At 40.8% G+C, this 12,033-nt stretch overlaps 2 protein-coding genes across 3 annotated transcripts; both read right to left on the bottom strand.

Moving 5' to 3' along the window:
* Window positions 1–1,864: 1,864 nt before the first annotated feature.
* LOC116067697 (protein-lysine methyltransferase METTL21C) lies at window positions 1,865–5,384 on the bottom strand. The gene is made up of 6 exons (XM_031324197.2): window positions 5,152–5,384; window positions 4,501–4,671; window positions 4,262–4,404; window positions 3,776–3,893; window positions 2,952–3,469; window positions 1,865–2,806 (listed from the first exon to the last, which is right to left on the bottom strand). Exons 2-5 carry the CDS (start codon window positions 4,646–4,648, stop codon window positions 3,084–3,086), a joined length of 795 nt encoding a protein of 264 aa, XP_031180057.1. The 5' UTR covers window positions 4,649–4,671; window positions 5,152–5,384; the 3' UTR covers window positions 1,865–2,806; window positions 2,952–3,083.
* A 3,236-nt stretch (window positions 5,385–8,620) lies between these two features.
* mettl21e (methyltransferase like 21e) lies at window positions 8,621–11,923 on the bottom strand. 2 transcript variants are annotated; one of them, XM_031324198.2, is made up of 5 exons: window positions 11,544–11,923; window positions 10,086–10,246; window positions 9,874–9,991; window positions 9,667–9,764; window positions 8,621–9,127 (listed from the first exon to the last, which is right to left on the bottom strand). In XM_031324198.2, exons 1-5 carry the CDS (start codon window positions 11,596–11,598, stop codon window positions 8,801–8,803), a joined length of 759 nt encoding a protein of 252 aa, XP_031180058.1. In that variant the 5' UTR covers window positions 11,599–11,923; the 3' UTR covers window positions 8,621–8,800. The 2 variants fall into 2 exon arrangements, with proteins under 2 accessions (XP_031180058.1, XP_031180059.1); XM_031324199.1 differs by having other exon boundaries at window positions 10,086–10,243; window positions 11,544–11,922.
* Between the last annotated feature and the right edge of the window lie 110 nt (window positions 11,924–12,033).

Genomic DNA, 12,033 nt, shown 5'->3' with positions numbered 1-12,033 from the left:
GGATGTTGAGTGTTTATATTTGTAGTCATAAAATCTAGTAAATGCCAATATTTTACAGAATGTTATGAGATAAGGTTGTATGCTCTTAGTATTATATTATTTTATACCTATTCTTCCTCGATGACGTGGGAAAGACCCAAGCAACTGTCACGCTATTTTGTGGTCACGTGGAGTTAAGTCACAAACAAGGAAAACGACACTGAATAAAAAATATTTGGAAGAATTTAAAGTGTGCTCTGGTCATCATTTGTACGTACAGCAAAATGGAGTGTGTTGGAGTGTTTGTTGGGTTTTGTAAGTGAGCAGTTTTACTCTTTTCATTGACCTCGTCATTTGAAATAGCCGGCCAAGAGTTTGTTCAGAAATGAGTAAAGTACAAGAAGAAGTTAACAGATACAAGGGTTTTTCTTCATTTTTTTTTTACTGTATTAAACAATAGCAATGTTTTTAAAAAAACAACCTACAATTCACATGCCATCAGAAACAGGACATTACATAACTGATGTAGACATGCAGAGAAAGGGCTGCAACTAACTTTTATTTCTTTTCTTTCTTTTTTTTTATCAATTAATCTACAGATTATTTTCTCAATTAACTGATACATTTCTTTGCCTTAAAAATGTCCAACAGCCTAACGTGACACATTCAAATTGACTGGTTTGTCCCACGGCGGTCCAAAACCTAAAGATATTTAGGATATCATATATTGTTGAAGTCCCACACACTGTCCATTACGCATGCGAATACTTTATTTCACAACGTTTCGGTCACACAGACCTTTACTACCTTGTGAAGCACCATATTTGGCCTGAATAAGTCAAACCTGTGCTACATAAGGTTCAAGAACAGTTCATTAGAATCAAACCAGTTATGTCTCAGTGTTAAGGTAAAAACAATTAGTTGATTAATTAATTGACAGGTCATCTTTTCAGTTACTTCTTTTAAGAACAAATGCCAAACGTTTGGTGGTTTCAGCTTCTCAAATGTGCAGGTTTAATGCTTTTATATTTCATATATGATAACCTTGAATTCTTTCTTTTTTGGGGCAGGTGCATCGGAAAAGGTAAAGGTTACCACACACTGTCCATTACGCATGCAAATACTTTATTTCACAATGTTTCGGTCACACAGACCTTCCTCAGGTAGCCTGGTTGACACCAGACCCTTCTCAGTTGTAACTGAGAGTGGCTCTGCTCTGGGCAAGGTTCATTCGTAGCTCAATTCCAAAAGGGGCGTCACCAACGGAAGCCACTCAAATGCCTCTGGGCGCATTGGATAGTCCTTCAACCAATCAGACCAACGATCCGGGTGACGTATCAGCGACTAATACATCCATTGCATCGACAGGTTGCTGTGCTTCGGTGGCCGTCATGTTGAATGCAAACAAAAAGCTGCTCGCCGTCGCTGCGCTATTGTCATCAAGTAAAACCTGCCTCAATGGTTATGATTGGTGCCTCGATTTGGAAAAATTGCAAATGGGCTTGAATGGGCTCTTGGCCAGACTGACTTGCAGAGCAAATCTCAAATTTGCCGGAAGTTTGTCAACCGAAAACCCTGACGAACTTCCAGCAAATTTGAGATTTGTTTACATTCAACATGACAGCTACCAAAGCACAGCAACCCGTTGATGCAATGGATGTATTAGTTGCTGCTACGTCACCCGGATCGTTGGTCTGATTGGTTGAAGGACTATCCAATGCGCCCAGAGGCATTTTAATGGCGTCTGTTGGTGACGCCTCTTTTGGAATTGAGCTACGAATGAACCTTGCCCAGACCCACTCGCAGTTACAACTGAGAAGGGTCTGGTGTCAACCAGGCTACCTGAGGAAGGTCTGTGTGACCGAAACGTTGTGAAATAAAGCATTTGCATGCGTAATGGACAGTGTGTGGGACTTCTTCATAAGTGTTACTGGTAACCTTTACCATTTCCGATGCACCTGCCCCAAAAAAGAAGTGTGCAAAAGCGCTTTTGAATCGAGGTTATCATATATGAAATATAAAAGCATTAAATCTGCACATTTGATAAGCTGAAACCACCAAACGTTTGGCATTTGTTCTTAAAATAAGTAACTGAAAAGCTGACCTGTCAATTAATTAATCAACTAATTGTTTTTACTTCAACATTGAGACATAACTGGTTTGATTCTAATGAACTATTCTTGAACCTTATGTAGCACAGGTTTGACTTATTCAGGCCAAATATGGTGCTTCACAAGGTAGTAAATATGGTATCAGACCAGGATGGCATGGAGTAAAAAAGGAAATAAGTGAAAGTGTAAGTTCAAGCAACAACTAAACTAAAACTCTTGCTGTATTGCCCTTCTTACCATCTGTAGTGCTCGCTGGTTGCGAGCATCATAAAGCCTTTATAACAGATGGATAATGGGCCCTGAAGCACACACAGGTAAAAGACCCTCCTCTCTACATAGCACCATCTTTAAAAATGATATTTTACAGGTTAATCATACAGTAACTACAGTTTGGGTGATGGTTGAAAACATGAAAAAAATGCAACTGAAATTCAGCATTTTGTTTATGCTGGAGATGAAGAGAGGCTGTCTCTTCCCACGCCTTCCTGCTACTACAGTTCCAAACGGACAATCTTTTATTACATTTTACAAATTAATATACAATTATTATATGAAACCATCAAAGGCAACCTGTGATGCAGCTTGAATTTTCTTAAAGCTGAGCTATTTTACTGTGAAAATAATTTAAATAGCTTTACTAATTATTATTATTATAGCTTAAAAATGCACTGGGCCATTGTATTATTTGGAGAGAAAAATAAACAACAAATGCAAAACTTAAAGCAACACTATGTAACTTTTCCCGCTTTGGTCCCCCTACAGGTTGGAAGCTGAATTGTCCATTACATTACATTGTCCAGTTCATTCGAACTACTACTACCTGTAGGGGGCCCGAAGCGGGGAAAAGTTACATAGTGTTGCTTTAATGGTGGCAGATACTCACCCTTTGACTTCCCAAAGAGTAATGTTAATAACTTTAAACCGAGGCTCTGACTCAGGAGTCCCTGGGCCTGTAGGGGCCATTGAGTAATCCATCCATATCTTTTCTGTCTCTTACTCTCTACACGTTGCCATGAAGATCTTCATGTCTTCGTCTTCAGCCAGCATACTTGTGTGGAAAGCCTTTTTAAATTTCTCCATGAAAGTCAGATCAGCCTCGTACCTCACCTTGTTGGCCCAGATCAAAGTCGTTCCTGGTTTGCAGAAATGCTTCATGGTGACCAGGAGCTCGTCCAGGAAGTCGTGATGGTAGACCACATCAGCTGCTAGCACGTAGTCGTATCGGTAGACGGATGTAGGGTAGGAGCGCTCCAGGTCGTCGCTCCAGGACAGAGTTGCCACTTGGGGTGCGTATCTGCAGTGGCCCCTGGTGTTCCTGTTAAGGTTGGCTCTCGGGTTGCTCAGGGCCTCTGGAAGGTCTGTGGCTGTCACCCAGGCACCTGAGGACAGTAGGAAGTTCATTGTTTCAGATACTCCAAGCCCCCTGTCCATCTGAACTCATAGTACTTCACCTGAACCCCCTAATACACACTGGGAAGAACTAATGTATATTAATTACCTAAAGCCCACATGCAAACATACTGACCTATTGACATCACTTTTTTTACCTCAATGTGTGAGCCACCCAGATGTGTTCTCTTCTGTGTTTCTTCTTTTTAACTGCTCATTACTCCCCCACATCTTTGTTTCTTGTTCTTTGATTGACTTCTACTCTGTACCTGTGCAAATGGCAAAAAACTTCTTACCGAGGAGCGCTGCTACAACAGACAGGAGGCCAGTTCCTGCCCCGATCTCCAGGACCGCCTTGTCCATAAGATTCAACTGTTCGCGATGGGTGTCCAGGTAGTGACAGAGAGCCAGAGCCTTAAGGGGAAATCAAGATGACTATGAGTTACAGGGGCGGTATAAGTGTTTTTCCTAGATCAGTTCTGGGTCGGGGCTCCTGAAGCATCACTGGAGCAGGTTAAGTATGGGCCAGAGGGTCAGGGCAACAAAGATGAGATACAAGATCGTTGTATGTGAATAAGAAGCAGTGGTTATTATGTCGTCTAGGGGCCTCAGAGTTTAGGCAGCAGCATCTCAATATATGACATCCCTATAATCCAAAACTGACACTAACACTTTGGCATATGATTGCATCAGTAAACAGAGCCATCCTATAAAAATAGTATTAACACAGGTACTGTCTGTCATATTGTGGTGAATGAGGTTGCAAAAAAGGTGCTACTCACTGCTGGCCATATCATGCCTGCATAGGAGTCAAGACCCCACCTGATGATGATCTCCTGGCCCACGTAATTGTACACCTCTTTATCTTCTTTGTAGAAGAAACGCGGAACCCAGGCTGGTCTTTGTAGCTGGATGGCTGACTCATCTGAATGATAGAAAAGTCAGACGCTCAGTTCTCTGTGTTCTCTGCTCAGTGTGAGTTTGGAAATGTTTCACTTCCTGCTTGCATAGTTCATCTGACCTTTTTTTTCCTCTTTATCTTCTTCACCCCCATCTTTCTCCTCCTCTTCCTTCTCCTCCTCGCCTTCCTTTTCTTCCTCCTCCTTGCCTTCCTCTCCGCTTCTCATATAACTGGTTCCCTCCACACAGTATGTGGACAAAGTTTCCATATCAAGTCCTGTATGCTGTTGGACTTGGAAAGACAGATAGCAGATATATGCATTAGAGATTGAGCTTCAGTTAAACCTTTTTTAATGTAATGTTTCTTCTTTTAATTCCGTTTTCTCTTAACTTACAGTAGTTATCTTTTTTCTGTGTCTTTCATGTCTTTGTTACCAAAGTGAGAACAGACTAGGAGATATACAAGATTATTTGCAAGATTTTGTGTTCATATATTTTGATATTTTACATACTAATTAGCTACTGTGTTTATATAATTAGTTTACTTTTAAGTGCAGTTCTACAGTTTACCCAGCTAAATAGGCAAAACAAGTCCTCTAATGTGACCAGGAACAGAGCACAAGATTACATGGGAGACATGTTTCCAAACCCTAACACCCTACGTCCAAAGTCTTGTTAAAAAAAGTTCTCTCTGCAAGTGCTTCCCACAAAGCTTGTGTGAATAAAGTGAAAACTTCATGCTCAAACACCCTACCTGTTACATTTGGCCTACCTGCTGCTGCTTTATTTCCCAGTGAAGAATCTCAGGAGCAATGCATCTGGAGACCTCTGACTTTGAGGTTATAGTCTCAGCATCCTGTTGGTTACACCCATCATCATCACAAGGGCATGAGGGTATTTTTAGAGTCGTGCTCACTAGGAGAAATGAACACAAGCAAGATACAAGATCAGAGCGCACGTACACACAAACATACACACGCACACATGCACACACACACACACACACACACACACAAACAAAGATGAGTCGGTGAGGGAGCCAAAAGGAGAGAGAGAATGACGGGAATGTCATGATACCAACAGCCATGAATCTTTGCTTCCAGTGTTGCTTAAGGACTTCTCTGCTGGTGCTTTCCAGAAGCCTCCTCGGTCTGTAACCTCATACTGGATATCATTTGAAAAGATAATGTGCTAAAAACCTACGGACACATATTGCACGTTACACTGGTAACGCAGCCCCAGACCAAAACAGCATGTGTTTGGCTTGAGAGCATCTTGGCAGAAAACCATGAATGTGTATGTGTGTGTTGGCACCAAACCATTTAAAGCCTCATTAACTTATTTGAATTGCTGTTAAGTTGATGTCACGTCTTCTGAAACACTGTTATCAGACAGTAAAGATAAATGAAGATGAAAGCCAGGTTTTATCAGAATCAGTTTTAATAGCCAAGTAAGTGTAAACACATACAAGGAATTTGACTCCAGCTTTTTTGTTGCTCTCACAGTATAAATTATACAGAAATAGACATATGGCTAAAAACAAGGACAACATAGTTGATCAAACAAACATTTGACTACTATGTACAGATATGTTTGTACATAAAAAGTGTATATATACACATACATAAGCATACACAAACGTAGATACACACACACACAAACAGCTCTGTGCAAAGTCTACGTAAAGAGCTTGCTAGCTTGCTTGTTTTACCTGCAACAACCTCAATTGCTTTACCAGAGATGGGAGGCAACAGGATCAAGCTGGCATGCAACACCCGTGTATTAACATTACATTCAGCCTTGGCCATAAAGTATCACCTCCCAGTTTCAGATATCGTCATTCTAAATCCACTCACATCCCAAAACTTGAAATCCATCCCGAACCTCAGGAAGGGTTGATGTGGAGCAGCCTTATTTAGATAAAGAAGTTTTTAAGCTTGATGCCAGGCAGCATTTCAGCTCTGTCTCTCGATGAAAGGTTGTATTTTACCAAGAGACTGTTGAAAGAGTGCTAAAGTTAACCGATACCTCTTTAGGGACGCAGTCTTCAACAGTTGAGTATTCGTTTGGCTTGACAATGATACACAGTGCAACCAGCTTAGATAGCCTCTCTTGTTCCTCTTTAATCCAGCTTGTGTTCCTGCAGCCAAACACACATCCATCACACGGGCAAAAAGACGAGGAATGGCAGGACAGAAAATGTTGGGAGGATCTGGAATCATGACTTAGATATCAGATTTAATAGGTGATATTAATAGCAGGTGACTTGAACTTACTCGTTCCAAGATAATCAAGCTAACTGGTGAGTTTCCAAAACATGCAAGGTTTGTGTGCGACTCATCTTACTGAAGCAGCACATACTGCCCAATATGGATGACCTCTCTTTCTTTATTTGACCTCTTTAAAGTGTTTAGCTGGTGAAATATTACCCAAAGAAGTAGCATCTAGGTGTAAAGATAAATGTTTATTTATTTATTAAATTATTAAATTTGTTGGATTTATATAGCATTTGATTAATGGAAGATGTTTGTACATTGATTTTTAAATGTGCAGCGGCAGTGTGATTATTATGTTTATACAAAGGTGAGCCTGATTATGACTGTAGGTCTATGTATGATGGAAAGGGAAGACCTCATACTATTTTCATTTTTTTTTATGCCACATCATGCAGTGGTGATGAACATTAAAGTCTGAAAATAATAAATACAATATTTTCGTTTGCATTTTTAGCAATAACATTGTTGTGCTTTTATATATGTTACTGTCCCAACTATAAAATGTCATTGCCTCTGATTGGCTTACCCTGATATTCTTACCCTAACCTAAAACAATCTCACTCCTCATGCATAAACCTAACCAACGCATCAACCAATCAGAGGCGGGTCATGCCTTTGCCCGTCCTTTAGGACCATTCATTCTAGCATCAAACATCAAGTCAAACATCAGACCTGTAATAACCAATTTCTCTGCCACTTGGGGGCAGTGGGAACCAGCTGTGAACACAACACTGACATTACATCTTTTAGGTTGCTATGGTAACAAACAGTTGCTTATTTACACATCCAGCAGTTACAGAGCAACATTATCATTCATTTGGAGTCGAGTTTGTGGCCACCTGATAAATGTGAGTCCAATATTCACTCTCCTTTTAGCTCAGTTTTTGGTCCCTACCAACTCTTTAAGGAAATATCTGGAGCCTTAGCTGCTAAATGCTCCGCTAGGTTCACCAGCAAGTCTCTAACTGGGTCTGTCTGCTGTTTGGTGCTGAGCAGGTAGTGTACAGTAATTTGCTTTTAGAGCTTTTTAGCTGAAAATTACACTATGAAAGTGGTGAAAGTGAATCAAAACAGTAGCTGCATCAGGACATCCCAGACTTCACTTGTCAGGTTCAGCTCTACATTGTCTGACCTGCTAAACAATCACCAGCCTCAGTTGTACTTTAAAGCTCTGCTCAGCTTGCTGCTGCCTGTTAACAATATCAGGTGAATGCTTCAATCATTCATGGCCCCCAGAGGACTAATGTTAAGATAAGTGACTTGATCCAACAGTACAGGCAATCCATTCAATAGTTGAGATACTGAAATAAATAGTATGCTTCTCCTGTCCTTGTTAAAACTGGCAACGATAATAAAACCTGATCATAATGTCCATGTGAAGTCAAACAGCAACAGACCTCCTAAATAAGATCTACTAGCTCATCAGAAATCCACTTGAAAAATCCAGAGCCATATTTGCCCACATCATCAGAGCTGTGAGCTGACTGGAACAAAACAACATTGTCAGCCAAGATTTGAAGTGTAAGTCTGTGCTGCTGTTGGATGACAACCGGCTTTAAAAAAAGATATCACTTTGATCCTGCAGAGGTGCTTCTTGACCAACATGACCTAAAACAAAACAGCATTTGGAGCATTGATGTCATGATTAGGGTGAAAAATCCAAAATGCCCACTTACTAAACATGAAAAAGCCTTAGGTCTATCAAAACATATAGAGTTGCCAGTTTATCAAAGTTTACTAAAATGATCAGATCAACAATAAATAAGACTGTTCAGCTTTTGTTGACGTGTCAGATTGAATTCATTGGTCATTTCGGAGGTTGTGGTGTTGTTAATTAGTATTACATTATATTTAAATGTTTCTAATAGATAAATACACCAGTTAATACAGTAAATAATATAATAAAAATGTGTAAAAACATGGATGACAACTTGAGATTGTGATATTCTGGCATATAAAACTATGAACATCATAAAGTCTTTATGTAAAAGAGACATTTAGACATTTGCACAAGAGATCCATGAAAACACTTGACATTACAGAATAAGTGAAACTTTCCCGTTCAGTAACACAATTTATACATTTCACCTAATTCTGCAGTCACAGAAACACTCACACACAATGAATATGCATTGTGTTAACAGTTCAGGCAGCAGCCTGTCCCTGGTCTCTAGTCCTCTTGTCCTTCCTCCAGGCTCTGTACAGTTTGATACTCAGACTGGGGAGGTCGTACAGCTCATCCACATGGAAGCGTTGCCGAAAGCGATCAACAAAGCTGTTCTCTGGGTCCAGACGAAAGCGCATGGCCCACAGGATCTGCGTATTTTCCTGGCACAGGTAGTCAAATGTGTCCATCAGCTCCTCCAGGTAAGGATGGGAGTACACCACATCAGCTGCCAGGATGTAGTCGAAACAATGTGTGGCACGGGGGAAACGCTGCTCCACCTCCGGACCCCAGATGAGTTCTGTGACCTAGAAACAGAGATGATTTAGGGTTGATTCATTTTTCACATTATTTACAAGGTAAAGCCTACTTTTGCATACTCTTAAGGTGTTTTGTATCATCTTTGGTGTTAGCTGCACTCAAGATTTCATGAAGTGACACAGTAGATTTTATATTTGGTCCATGACCCAAATATACACAGCGAAAAACAACCAAACACAATGCAACATATATTGCTGATGGTTGTCTTGTCAACAGTACCATGGCTGGATTTTTGAGTATATCTATCTATATAATAAATATATATTTGTTTTTTGGGCATTTTAGGCCTTTATTAGATAGGACAGCTGAAGACAGGCAAGGAGGAGAGAGAGGGGGAATGACATGCAGCAAAGGGCCACAGGTCGGAATCAAACCAGCGGCCGCTGCAGCAAGGACTGAGCCTCTGTACAAAGGGCGCACGCTCAACCAGGTGGGCTACCCAGGCACGCCATATCTAAATATATTTTGTATATTATCAACTCGACAGTATGAAATTGTTACTACAAAAAGAGAATAGAAATCCTACCAGAGGGATGTACTTGCATCGGTCCCTGGTGTTGCGCATTACATTGTACTGGAGGTTCCCCAAAACATCTGGCAGGTCAGTGGAGGTCACCTTAGCACCTGGAGAGAGACAGTGCAGCTAAGTGTTAAAGGAAATGAGATACAAACAGGAACTGAGACAGCAAAGAGACTTGTGAGAGCTAATCACTGGATTGTTTTGTTTTTGTACCCAACAGGCTGGATACAATGGAGACGAGCCCAGTTCCAGCACCCAGTTCAATCACATTTTTGTCCGTCAGGTTGTGTTTGTCTCGGTTGGTCTCTAAGAAATGACACAACACCATTGCCTGTTGGGGGACACAAGTTGAAAGTTCACTGACAGGGCAAAAGAGGACAGTACAGCAGCTAAATATTTGGGATAATGTATACGTTTGGGCATACCGAGGGCCAGAGTACAGCTCCATAGAGGTCTGTGGACTCTTTGATACGGATTTCCAGATCAGAAAAGACGTATCCCTCCCAGGCCTCCGGGCCCATGATGGAGGGGTGGAAACAGCGAGCCATTATGGCTTTGGCTAGCTCCTCATCCACAGCTGCACCTGCTTTTGCATCCACGGGAGAGACCGGTAAAAAGAAAGCTTACAAAGTGAGGACAATTTTGCCGACATTTTGAAAAAGGTCATTAGAATAAACAGTATTCAACATTGCTACTGAGGCAAAGTAACCAAAACACGTTACAATACAGATCAGTAGCCTCAAGCAAATACTAGTTTTGTAAAAGATCATAATGGTGTCGTTTATGTGTTTTTTTAGTTCAAAAGTGAACTGTTTGCAGTCTCTTCCCATCTGTTAATGACTGTCTGTTGTGAGCACTGTTCCTCATTCCCACTGCTGTTTTAATAATTCATTTTGAGGTGTTTGATGCTCCAACAACTCAAGCAGCAACAACAGTAACTCAGTTTAAATTACGGGGGGGGGGACACATTAAGTACATTAACCTCCTCCACTGTAGAGGAATGGAAGCAGAAATCTCATAGATGGGTATTTCAGAACTTAGCCAAATAAAAGCCAAACTATCTGAATGCCAAGATACCACCGAGTAAGAAAGTAATTTGGGTAAAAGATTAGTTGGAAGAAAATCTCTGTCAGACAGAAAACTATCAACAACATGATAAGACTGCAGGGCGGCTATGCAGGATTGGTCGGTGTTTCGTTTATTTTGTCCATCACTGCACATCACCTAAATGTGACACTAAAATATTCCAGCCTTCAATCAAGCAGATGAGTAATCCTGTTGTTTTTCTTTCGTATCACATTACAGGTAACATTTGATTCTCTGCTCTATAAATATATCCCATTTAGTCTCATAATGCCCCTCTGATCCTGCTGTGTTTGTTTGTAACATCATGCCAGTGTGTCAGACTCCAGCTATGTGTCAGTGCCAACGGTTAGTAACAGCACCTGACACACATCTTATGTATGTAACACTGGTTTAAAGAAAAGGTCAGGGGAGCCCACAGAGTGACAATGCAAAGGTTGGAGAGTGCTTATGAGATCCATTTATAGCTGTTGTGTGTATATATACAGTATCTTGGTTATATTTGTCATTAACAAGCAGAGATGCAATTGTTGCATGGAATACATATTTCAACACAGCCAAACAGCTAACAAGCTCTGACATTAAATCCTCAGCTGGTTTATTGGATTTAAATTAAACGATGCATGCATTCTATCTCTGAAATGTTTAAGACACAACTGTTTCAAAAAGGAAAAGGCTTTCTTAAAAATTGTGACCTTGTTTAAAAAAAAAAGCTAAACCTGTGCCATACAGCCAGTAAAGCCACTGAAATGAGAAAGAATCCTTAGTTTTTGTTGTTGTGTATTACTCCAAATTCTCACCTTCTTCCTTGGTCTTGGAGTCCTCCTTCATGACCCTTGGCTGTTGAGTCTCCATGTTTGAAGGAGTCCAAGCATGGAGGGCAAGAACGCCCCAAACAGAAAATCTATAGCGGCCAACTGCCGTTCTTGATTTGTGGTCCCTGATGAAGTCCTTTGGATTTGGGTCACTGTGGATCTAGTCTCGCATTGGATCCAGATCTCAAGCAGGCTGTTGGCTGGCACCCTTTCCCAACTTCTTGCCCAACCACTTCTACTCCACCCAACATTTCTAGCTCTCTCTGGGCATGCTTAAAACCCTTCTCTGATGCAATATAACTGAGGGACAGCGACAGCTGCTCTGTCCAACTGCTGAACTGGAGCTGGGGAGTGAAAAGGAGGGGTAATGTTTTAAATAATGACCCCAAAAAAAGGGTTAGGGTTAGAATTTACTTAATAAGTTAAAATACCACTGCAAGCTGCAAGTTATAGAAATGGCATGTATTTATTCAGA

Source organism: Sander lucioperca, chromosome 3, assembly GCF_008315115.2.
Source record: "Sander lucioperca isolate FBNREF2018 chromosome 3, SLUC_FBN_1.2, whole genome shotgun sequence".
Classification (NCBI taxonomy): domain Eukaryota; kingdom Metazoa; phylum Chordata; class Actinopteri; order Perciformes; family Percidae; genus Sander; species Sander lucioperca.
The sequence above is the reverse complement of the archived record's forward strand: the minus strand, read 5'-3'. Positions and strand labels throughout refer to the sequence as shown.